Source organism: Natrix helvetica (genome assembly GCF_964273705.1).
Source record: "Natrix helvetica genome assembly, chromosome: 9".
Lineage (NCBI taxonomy): Eukaryota > Metazoa > Chordata > Lepidosauria > Squamata > Natricidae > Natrix > Natrix helvetica.
Window position 1 is genome coordinate 21,934,484 of NC_138560.1, and position 12,213 is coordinate 21,946,696.

Genomic DNA, 12,213 nt, shown 5'->3' on the forward strand with positions numbered 1-12,213 from the left:
CGCCCCCTTTTCTTAGTGGCAGCTGCAAAAAGGGTGGCGTGCCCAGTGACGCTAGGGCTGGCAAGAATGTGCCAGAAACAGAAACTGAACTTCTGGCCCTCTCTGGATCCGTGGGCCACAGACTGAGGTTAAGGGGGCCTCCTGTACCTCAAAAATAATAAGACCTCCCCAAAAATAAGGCCAATCGTTTATTTCGGGGGTCAAAAGAAAATAAGACCCTGTCTTATTTTCGGGGAAACACATTAATATTCAGGAGCCAAACAGGACTGCCTTTGCATATACTATCATTAACCCTTGGATTATGTGTAGTCCTCGTTTTACGACCATTCATTTAGAAACCATTCAAAGGTAAGACGGCACTGAAAAAAGTAACTTGCAACTCGTCCTTGTACTTAATATGGCCAACCGTAGCATCCCCAGGATGACTTGATTGTGATTTGAGCACTTGGCAGCCGGCAGCATCACGGGGGTCACAGGACCACCATTTGCGACCTTCCCAGCCAGCTTCCGACAAGCAAAGTCCATGGCGGTGTAGGAAGCTAGCACCCACCCCTCTCCTAGAAAAATGAAATATTTTAGGAAATATTAAAAAGGACAGAATATTCCCTCTAAAAGAGAGGCAGAAACTCATTCCCCCACCTATGTCAAAGGGCCATTAAGGCCTGAGCCAGAGAAACATGTTTTAAGGTAGGAAACAGACTCACTCTTAATAGATCCCCCCACCTTTGTCAATGGGCCATTAAGGCCTGAGCCAGTCTATTCTGCATAACAAAGATCTACCTCCTTCAGGCAGACCCATAGTAGGAATCCCAAAGCCCTTTCATTACATCATCAGCCAGCAACAGCTCAACCAAGACTGGGAGACAGACAGCCTACGGTTAGCTAAGACCCCCACCCCCCGGGAGTCTGACCACCAATCAGAATACATTTCTTGCACAGGAACAGGAAGCTCCAAGGGGGGGTATAAAACCCAGGGACTCTCAGCATCTCTGCACTTTTTTTCTTCAAGATCTTCAAGGTATGTGATCCCCATTTTTCCCCAGGACCTCAAACCACGTGATCCTGTCCACCATTAAACCATCCTTCCATGTTTCCAGTGTCTTTCTCCTCACTTGGAACTGAACCCAGATGGATGTTTGTTCCAACAGGGGAAGCCAGATTTACTTAACATCCGGGTGATTCACTTACCAACCCTGGCAAAAAGGTCATAAAATTAGCCACACCTCACTTGACCACTGCATTCTGGTTTCAACTGTGGTTGTACGTTGAAGACTAGCTGTAGTCTTCATGAACCGCGTAAAGCCAAAACCCATTTTGGCTTAGCACAAAACCCTACGAGGCTGGATTTCACCAGCAAGAAGGCATGAAATTCAGTAAAAAAAAATGGCTAAGACACTGGGCAGTGGGCAAGAACTTGCTTGTACCCAGCAGGTGGAGGCCTAGTGACAGAAGCTCAAACCCAAGAAAAGAACATCACCCTCAACAATGCAGGAAAAGGTTCATGTCTTAATAGGTAAACCATCACCTGAAGACTTCATGTGACTGGTTGGGCGTGGCTATGTAGTCATGTAACTGGGGGATCAAAAGACAGAAACTCACTTTAACAATGTCCTGCTGGAGCAGGGTTGGACTAGATGACCTCCAGATCCCTTCCAGTCCTGGATTATCCTCTGAAGCTGCGTCTAGTGCCAGGTTTGTAGTCCTTCCTTCCTCTCCTTTTTCCCTCCCTCCCTTTCTTTCTTTTTCTTTCTTTCTCTTTCTTTCTCCCTTTCTTTCTGTCTCTGTCTCTCTCTCTCTCTCTCCTTCTTTCTTTCTGAGCACCCCCCCCCCCATCCCTGCGTTTCTGGAGAACCTGTAGTAAAAAAAATGCTTAAAAAGTTTTTTTTAAAAAAAAGTTCTGAAGATCATCTGTGCATCAGAACTTTTTTTAAAAAAACTTTTTTTTAGTATTTTTTACTACCGGTTCAGGCGAACTGGCCCAAACCAGTAGCATTTCACCCCTGCTGTGTAGTGGTTCACCTATCCTATTAGTGACCACCTAGAGGTGACTATTCTGGAGAAGATCCTGACTTTCCCGCAAGAGATCTCACACTGTTAGAATGGGTACGCCCTCTTCCAAAAAGCGTGCAAGTATTCATTTATTTATTTATTTTACATTTGGCAGGAATGACAGCGAAATACAAGTTTTTAAACCCTATTTCTATGAATTGTACATGTTTTTGAGCTGCTTCCATTGCTGAAATAATTTAGAGGCTTCTAATGATCTTCAGTGCAAATTATTTATTCCTGTTTCTGGCCTTTTCTTCTGAACTGGATTCCACCAACTGGATTCAGTAAGTACCACTTACAGTAGTTCACTGTACAGTAAGTAGTACTTCTGGCTCATTGAACAAATTGCGGTTAAGTAAATCAGAATTTCAGACATTGTGTGACCCAGATTCTGGCTTTTTTCTACTTCATTTGTATCTGCTGAACTGAATAGGTTAGCTTTGAAAGAAAAGAAAGCAGCAGCATAGCTGGGAGATGTCATGCTGCAACCTTGCTCTGCTGCTAATGAAATCAGCCACTCTGGACTCACAAGATCCTCTCCCAGGGCAGCGGGTGATGCAAGCCAGCACTGGGCTAATTGCTTGTTTAGCCGATCTTGGAAGAAGCATTGCAAATCTCTCTGCCTCCTCGGGACCAATTCCCATCCCTTCCCAGCCAGCCAGCCATTAAGAGTAGCTGGGGAGAGGGCGGGTCCTCCTGAAGCTCAACCCCCTTGGAGGGCACACGCTGAAGAAGACCCCTTTCAGCAAGATCCATTTTCCAAGGGTTCTCCTTGCATTTCAAAACACAGGCAGGGAGGCTCACAGCAAGTGAGTAAGAGCAAAAGATACAGCTTTCACCAAGCCTGCTCAACATTAATCAACCAGAATTGCATTAATTTCCTGAATACTCACTCAATGTCTGAAAGAGGCAACACAGAGGCTGACCCAGGGCAGCTGTTCTGACCAAGTGAGTCAAGTATCTAAAGAGGAAGAGCCTTGAAAGGGCCGCATGGCTTAAGATCCCGAACCCCCGAAATTCAGACCTATAGCGCCCATGCTGGAACGTGTAAAGCTCAGCCAGCAGAGCCCGGGAGAATATAAAGATAAAGATTCTGCTCACACATATGTGCTAGTCATTCCCAACTCTAGGGGGCAGTGCTCATCTCCATTTCAAAGCGGAAGAGCCAGCGCTGTCCGAAGGTCATGGTCATGTGGCCGGCATGACTCAATGCACCTTCATGCATGGAACGGTGTGACCTTCCCACCAAAGGTGGTTCCTCTTTTTCTACTTGCATTTTTAAAGTGCTTTCGAACTGCTAGGTTGGCAGAAGCTGGGTCAAGTAACGGGACTCACTCCGTTACACGACGCTAAGGATTCAAACCGCCGTACTGCTGATCTTTCTGATCGACAAGCTCGGCATCATAGCCACTGAGTTACTGCGTCCCTCCTGGAGAATATACAGAGGCAGTGGTGAAATTCAATTTTTTTTAACTACTGGTTCTCTGGGCATGGCAGGGGAAGGATAGTGCAAAATCCCCATTCCCTCCCCACTCTGGGGCCAGCCAGAGGTGGCATTTGCCGGTTCTCCGAACTACTCAAAATTTCCGCTACCGGTTCTCCAGAACCTGTCAGAACCTGCTGGATTTCACCCCTGTACAGAGGGTTTATTCTCTACTAACTCTAAAATATACGAAACATTTTTACTTTCCCTACCAACCACTCTGGCTAAATTTTCCAGCATTTCTCTTTCGAGCAATTAAACCTAGAAAGACACATTCTTAGGCAAGATGTGCAACAGTCCAGGAAGCGCTGGAGAGGTGACAGCTCAATCTATTGGATCCTTGCCATTTATGCAACCGTTTGCAGGCCTCAAAAGCCCTGCCAGAGAAAGAAGGTGCCAGTTAGAGCACAGAAACCTTCCAGCGTTCATTCTTGGCTCTTTCTTCCAACCTTTTCTTTCCTTCCTTCTTCCGTCCCTCCTTCCAGTTTGGTTTTAAGATCCCAGCAACAGGGCAAACCGTTTCAGCTTGCCACCAGTTAGTCCTGGCCACATATCCCCAAAGGGACTCCTGCCACAGCCTTATTACAGCTAATTGGAAGGGAACTTCTGGTGTCTAAAGGTAACATGTTAACCCTTGGCTGGCCAGGCTTTTGCAAAAGAGCCTCGCTTTTCATTTTCCCCTGACAATCCTGGCCTGTTGCATGCCACACCCTCCTTTGGACAAAGGCAGACAGCCTCAGTCTGGTAACACATTTTCCAGCAAACACACTGGTTGCATTCCCTCAACATGTTTAACCAAGTCAGTTGGAAACTGAGCAGTTGCATGTTGTTCACTAGGCTACACAAAAAAGACCTTCGATTCAATTTAGTTGTGGGGATGGATGCATTGTGTAAACCCACCCCTTGCCTGGTTCCACACATTGGGCAAAGCCATTTAAAAAATGGATTAATTCAGGAACTAAGTTGAGTGCATTGAGTGAACATTGCCCTTCTGAAGCCCATGCCTTCATTTGCAGAGGTGAGATTCAGCCGGTTTGGAGCATTTCTGGAGAATTGGTAGCAGAAATTTTGAGTAGTTTAGAGAACCGGCAAATACCACCTCTGGCTGGCCCTGCCCCATCTATTCCCTGCCTCGCAGGTCCCAGCTGATCAGGAGGAAATGGGGACTTTGCAGTATCCTTCCCCTTCACCAAGCCACACCCACCAAGCCATGCCTACAGAACCGGTAGTAAAAAAAAATTCAATCCCACCACTGCTTCATTTGCAATGATGGGTTTGCTTCTGGGTGCCATTCAAGGCGCTGGTTATTACTTTTGAAGGCCTACATGGCTTGTGGCCAAGTTATATGAAGGACCCCTTGCCCCAGTTACAGCTACCTGGCCCACCAGAGAGGACAGGCGGGATAAGTTACAGGTGTCATCTAACCAGGGAGAACAAGAAGAAAGGCCTTCTATGTGGTGGCTCCCTTCCTCTGCAATATCTTTCTCCCAAGAGATAAGAATGGCTCCTGCATGGATAGTTTTCCAGAAAGCCCTGAATACATGGTTCTGCCAATGAGCCTAAGGACCAGCAGTGGGTTTCAAAATCTTTTACTACTGGTTCTGTGGGTGCGGCTTGGTGGGTATCGCAAGGGAAGGATACTATAAAATCCCAATTCCCTCCCCACTCCAGGGGAAGGATACTGCCAAATCTCTATTCCCTCCCCACTCCAGGGAAAGGATACTGCAAAATCTCCATTCCTTCCCCGCTCCAGGGGAAGGATACTGCAAAATCTCTATTCCCTCCCCACTCCAGGGGAAGGATATTGTAATATCCCCATTCCCTCCCCACTCCAGGGGAAAGATACTGCAAAATCCATATTCCTCCCCACTACAGGGGAAGGATACTGCAAAATCTCCATTCCCTCTCCACTACAGGGGAAGGATACTGCAAAATCTCCATTCCCTCCCCACTCCAGGGGAAGGATTCTGTAAAATCTCCATTCCCTCCCCACTCCAGGGAAAGGATACTGCAAAATCCCCATTCCCTCCCCACTCCAGGGGAAGAATACTGCAAAATCTCCATTCCCTCCCTGCTCCAGGGGAAGGATACTGTAAAATCCCCATTCCCTCCCCACTCCAGGGGAAGGATACTACAAAATCTCCATTCCCTCTCCACTCCAGGGGAAGGATACTGCAAAATCCCCATTCCATTCCTTCTCCAGAACTGGTCAGAACCTGCTGAATGCCACCTCTGCTGAGGACCCCAGGTTAACAGAAAGGCCATCAAGTGAGTGGTATTTATTTATTTATTTCTTCGCACTTCTAGACCGCCCCCTCTCCCAAAAGGGACTAATTATGATTATGTTTGCTGCCATCGCAGAGGTGGGGGAGGTAGGGTATTTTTTATATTGTGAAATTCTAATAGTGCAAGCCAGAGGTCTCCAACCGCTGGGCCGCAGCCCAGTGCCAGGCGCAGCCTGTTCAAAACTGGGCCATGGAAGTGATGGGTGAGCACACGCATGCACGAAACCATCCCTTCTCTCCCCCCTCCCACCCCCACTGCTGCTGCCAGCAGTCTGCCAAACCAGAAAGTTTGGAGACTGCCAGTGTAAGTCACCCAGAATCACTGTGTGTGAGTTGGACAGTTCTTTTAATATAGGATTCAAATCCAGGGATGATTTGAAAAAGGATTTTTCTCCAGTGCCGATTCGAATCATGCAAACAGGTTTTCCACTTCTCTAGGTGGGGTGCCAGAGGTGTTTCTCCACTTACAGCCATTTGTGTAGTGACTGTTCGAAGTTCACACACTGCCGAAAAAAAGTGACTTATGACTATTTTTCACACTAAATGACTGTTGCAGCCACCTTTTGCCACTTTCTGACAAGCAAAGTCAATGAGGAAGCCAGATCCACTTCACAACTGTGATACTAAAAGCTGCAATGATACTGTGGCAAGAAAGACAGTAAAATAAGAGGGAGGGGGATTACTTAACAACTGTCTTGTTCATCAGTGGAAATGTTGGGCTCAGCTGTGGTTGTAAATCAAGGATCACTTGTATTCCCATAGCTAGGAATTCATAACTGTTTCCCAGGTCATCTGGAAGGCGCCACATAAGAGAGCACACTGAATCCATGATTCAACCAGTTTGGATTTGAGATTAAAACACCATGCTAGAAACCAGAAAATCAAGAGTTCGAGTCCTGCCTTAGGTATGAAAGCTGGCTGGGAGTCTTTGGGCCAATCACTAGGAGACAGTGAATTCTACTCCCGCCTTAGAGTGAAAGCTGGTTGGGTGATTTTGGGCCAGTCCCCCCCCCCTCTCAGCCCAACCTACCTCACAGGGTTGTTGTGGAAAGAAATAAGAGAAGAAGGAGGATTAGATATGTTTGCCAACTTGAGTTATTTATTAAAAAACAATAAAGATGGGATTAAAATAAATAAAAAGCCGTCTCCTTTAGTCCTTAATAGAAGCTACAATAAATAGAAGGTTGAACCTTTTCACTACCGAGATCTTTACTGTTTTATTTATTTAAATTATGCTTATCTCTTCTTAAAAAGAGTATATCTACCTAGGCTCAGAACTTGATCAGAATCTGAACAAGCATTTTGTAATGACAGCAGGAGAATGCTCTATTTTTTATTGTATATTTGTTTTTGTTTTTTCAGACTGAGTTCCCCAGACATCCAAGTCAAATAAAATAAACAGTTGCACAGTAGTGATACATGTGAAACTAGATTACGCTGAATTTACAGAATCTGGGGCATTTTTTTTTAAAAAAAAAACACTTTTCAACTACTTTTAAAACCAATTAGCATTCAATGGTGCTTAAAAGTCATGCTCCTAGCAAAGATAATGAGCTACATAAATATAACGATCACAATTCTTAACAGTCAAGACAAGAAAATTAAACGGAAGGTATTGCTGGAGTTTTGGACAAGAAACAGGTGAAATCCAGGCCTTTATTTAAGACTGACCAATGAACTTAAAACCCCACCCTTCAATTCAGCCACCCTCCCTAACCCACCCTCCCATGAAATCACTGCCTTTTTACTCTGAGCATTACATTGTTTATTGTTGAAACAGGAAACTGCAATTCAATATTTAATGTTGCAAATACTGAGTTAAGTACCATGATTGATTATTCTTATCTTGGAAAATAAAAGGAGATTTAGAGCTCCAGAATAGCTAATTAGGATTGGACTATATTTAAGCTGTGTCCAATTCAATACTTGCAACAAACGCCACAGACCCCCCCCCACCCTGAAAAGCCTAGCTAAAGCATTTTTTTCAGGCACAGAAAAAATAGGGTGCATAGCTCAAAGTAGACAACGTTCACACAACAGTTTTAACTTGGTTATTGTATGAAGCCATCTTGCACATTACATTGAGCCCTAAACTATCTAAGCAAGCTGGGAGTCACTCAACAGTTTAAGTCACCCGAAATCAAACCCAGGTAAATGTTAGCTCAACTCAGTAGATGAAATGCCATAAAAAGATGTGTAACCAGCTCGGTAAACCTTGCATAAACCGATCGGCCTTATTTCATCTTAGCCAATTCCAGGGAAATTCAGGCGAGACGTTCCCTTATGGAAGAGCCGGCTTAAGGCAGAACCAGCAAAGGAAGGCTAATGGAATAAACGACGGTCCCCGCTAACTACGTTTGAGGCTGCAATTGTGCACTCTCTTCTTTCTGCTGCGAAAGTGTTTGTAAAAGCCCAGTCAAGAAAAAAAAAAGAAGAGCGAGCGGTTTGCGATGGTCCAAGGCGCACACCCAGTTTGAATTCAGCCAGGGCTCCTAAAAGAAAAATACGATTGCCATTTTCTTTTTAGGGTCGGCGCGAGGGAGAGGGCTCCAAATGGACCAGATGTGCAGCATCCGCACACAACCCGCTGAACTAAAGTATGATTGGCGGATCCCCGGCCGTTTCAGCGCGAATGAAATCCGAGAGACACGGATCGCCCGAGCCAGCGGGAAACGGGGAGAAGGGAGCATAACGGAGGATAAAGCCCGCCAGCCTTAACCGGCTTTAGCCCCCCGGGCGAAGTCGTAGCGCATCGCACCCCGGACTAGCCTTCGCGCGATGTGGACGATGGGCTCGGGGGTCCCGAGGAGGCGCTGGGCTGGAGAGGGGTTCTAGCTCTTTCGGGGGGAGGCGTCAGGGAAGGCTTCCAACCAAGAGCTGCTTCTTCCCGCTTCCCGGCCAAGCTGGTGCCCCGAGACGGACCGAGCGGCTGCCTTCCTGGAGAACGGCCGGAGCCGCTGACTCACCTCCCGCCGCTGGGCTCTCGCCGGCGGCAGCGGCGCCGAGCTGCTCCCCGCGGCCTCCTGCATCCGCCCACCCGGCGCCCTGGCCAGCCGCGGAGAAAGATGCTGCTAGGCGCTCGGCTGGCAGCTTTAAGCGCGCGGGGTGGGGACCGGCCGTGGCCTCTCCCGCAGGCGGCCCAGCCTCCGCAGCCGGGGCGGCGGCCAGAGAAGCCGGGCTGGAGAAGGGCTGGGCCACGCCGGGGAGGCGGGGGGGTGGAGGCGGCTGCAGCTCCGGTGCCCACACGCACCTGAGCTGCCTTCCCGCGGCTGGCTGGAACCGCTGGCTGGAGGGGACCCGGGAAAGGGCTCTGCGCCGCGCCTCGGACCAGATGCGAAGCCCAGGTTGACACCTCGCGCTGCGTTGTTAGGATGTTATGTGAATAGAATTGGAATTGGAATATAATAGAATAGAATAGAATTCTTTATTGGCCAAGTGTGATTGGACACACAAGGAATTTGGTGCAGATGCTCTCAGTGTACATAAAAAGACAAGATACATTCATCAAGAATCATAAGGTGCAACACTTAATGATAGTCATGGGGTACAAATCAACAATCAGGAAACAATCAATATCAACATAAATAGTAAGGATACAAGCAATAAAATTACAGTCCTGCATTCATAAGTGGGAGGAGGTGAGTGATAGGAACGATGAGAAGACTAATAGTAATAGTAATGCAGCCTTAGTGAATAGTTTGACATTTTTGAGGGAATTATTTGTTTAGCAGAGTGATGGCGTCCAGAGAAAAACTGTCCTTGTGTCTAGTTGTCTTGGTGTGCAGTGCTCTATAGCGTCGTTTTGAGGGTAGGAGTTGAAACAATTTATGTCCAGGATGCGAGGGGTCTGTAAATATTTTCACAGCCCTCTTTTTGACTCTTGCAGTGTCCAGGTCCTCAATGGAAGGCAGGTTGGTAGCCATTATTTTTTCTGCAGTTCTGATTATCCTCTGAAGTCTGCGACTATAGCTGATGGGCTGCTAAGTGGCCCCCTGATTCAGCCTGGCACACCAACCCAGTGCCCCTTTCTTTTCTTCTTGGCATAAGGAAGGTAGGCTTGTACCTGGGGACAGAGATGCGAGTGATCAGCTGCAGGGGGAAAATCACCCTTGGGCTGATATGATTGTCTGAACCCAGCTTGAAAGTCAGAATGGAAGCCTCACTCATCCCACCGACCACGAAGAAGTTAGTTTGGGCTCAGTGTGGCGTGCAAATTCAGCCCTTCTATTTGTGCCTTGTTCAACCATCCACCAGCTTAAATAGACCATGATTTAGCAGGATTTGGGCATCCAGAGAAGTTTAATAAACCATTGCGCTACTGATTCACAGTATTTTTCTGATGGTGCCAGAAGATGTCATCTTCCACTTGAAACCCTCTGTGTTTCAATTTTTATTTTCCTTAGCAGAAACAAAAATACACCCAAATCCATTAAGAAGAAAAACATGGAAAATATTTTGACTGTGTCAAGCATCCTCTGTCTGAAGAGGATCCTCTGTCTCCCCCCCTTCTGTTAGATGATGTCCGTTTTTCAGAGGTGACCTGGATAATTCCCTGCAAACCTCTTGACAAAATTTTTTCAGAAGGGTTTGTTATTGTCTCCTTCCTTGGGCTGACAGAAAGTGACTGGCTCAAGGTCACCCAACTGGCTTTGTGCCCAAGGTGGGACTAGAACTCACAGTCTCCCAGTGTCTAGCCTGATGCCTTAGCCCAGTATTTTTCAACTTTGGCAACTTGAAGATGTGTGGACTTCAACTCCCAGAATTCCCCAGCCAGCCATCTTCAAGATGCCAAGGTTGTGAAACACTGTCCTAACCACTACACCCAACTGGCTCTTATTTGAAGCATTTAGGATGCTCCGAATTGCACAACAAAACCAAAGCACCTTAGGGATGCCCTTCTGTTTAGGTGTGGTATTACAGAAGCAATGTGCTTTCAAAAATGAGTCTTAGAGCTCTTGTCCATTTAGGGCTCCTGAGGCTCCTTCTTTGGACATCACCCCAGAGATTCCTGTAGACATGGGTAGCACGGCTTCCCACTTATCTTCCTACAAATGATTATGCATGCACTGAAAGAAGCTTTTTCTTGTTTTATTATTATTATTTCATTTATTCATTAAACATGAAACAGTCAACTGAACGTTCAAAAATGCATCACAAATACTATTGACTGGTGCTAATGGTTGATACGGGTTACTGCCAGTGTCTTAGGTATCAACCAGATATCTTCTTAAAATATATGATGTTCCTAGTAGCACAGTTTTTTGCAGTTCCGCTGGTGTTATTGCAGGAAGTTGCAATTTCTTTATATGTTTTGTAAAATTCTTGGACATGGTGCCAAGTGCCCCGATGACAATGAATATCATTGTTACACTCTTCATCCATAGCCATGTACTGTGCTTTCGGTGGCCAGGTCGCAATATTTTGTGATTCTTTCCGGTTCTTTTTCTTCAACTCTGGCGTCTCCTGGTACAGCGATAATCAATAAACTGTACACTTCAGTTTTCAACAACTGTGAAATCTGGCACGTTGCATTCCAAATGATGAACCGTCTGTATTCGAAAGTCCCACAAGATCTTCACCTTCTCATTTTTGGCAACTTTTTCCACTTTGTGCTCCCATGACTTTTTAGATACAGGTATGCCATATTGTTATATACTTTATTCATTAAACATGAAACTCTGTCAACTGAACATTTAAAAATATGTCACAAATATCATTGACTGGTGCTAATGGTTGATATGGGTTGATGCCAGCATCCGAGGTATCGACCAAGATGATGATGATGATGATAAAAACAAATTTCCAAGTAGTGGCGTGATGGCTCAGTGGTTAAGATACTTAACCACTTTGAGCCCCAAGCATCATGCAACAGGGTGAGCACCTATCTTTGCCTAGCTCCTGCCCATCTAAGCAGCTTGAAAGCATGCAAATGCGGATAGATAAATAGGTACCACTTCAGTAGGGGTGGAAACATTGCTGGCCAATGACCATAGGAACATCTTTGGACAGTGCAGGCTCAATGGCCTTAAAACGGAGATGAGCAAAAAAAAAAAAAACCTCTATAATCAGCAATGACCAGTGGAATAAAATCCACAGGGACTCCTTTCCTTCCTTCCAAGTCAGCCCCCCCAAATCTGGAAAACCAAGCCCTGTCCCACTTTGATGAAATGCCTCTCCCCACTTTCATGAAGTTAGTTGTCTCCTAGTTATTTACGTATATCCAGGTCAGAGGCTGTCTGATTCCAGATGACTCTGGGCAGGTTGCATGAAAAGATAAAACACTGTAAGGAGAATGACAACGTAATGACAACCCAGAAGGCAAACTCTGTGTAACAGCCTCTGGCATCAGGAGGTCACCCAGCACTTTGCCTGAAGGGCTGAGAGAACAGCCAGTAT

General features: G+C 46.2%; 1 protein-coding gene across 2 annotated transcripts in view; it reads right to left on the reverse strand.

Annotated features, from left to right (window-relative positions):
- Window positions 1-8,899, reverse strand: part of LOC309397000 (regulating synaptic membrane exocytosis protein 3-like) — an 86,940-nt gene extending 78,041 nt beyond the window's left edge. For both annotated transcript variants that reach the window (XM_081962659.1, XM_081962661.1), the window contains exon 1: window positions 8,784-8,899. In XM_081962659.1, the coding sequence (XP_081818785.1) occupies window positions 8,784-8,846 (63 nt within the window). In that variant the 5' untranslated portion in view covers window positions 8,847-8,899. The remainder of the gene's footprint in view (window positions 1-8,783) is intronic.
- Between the last annotated feature and the right edge of the window lie 3,314 nt (window positions 8,900-12,213).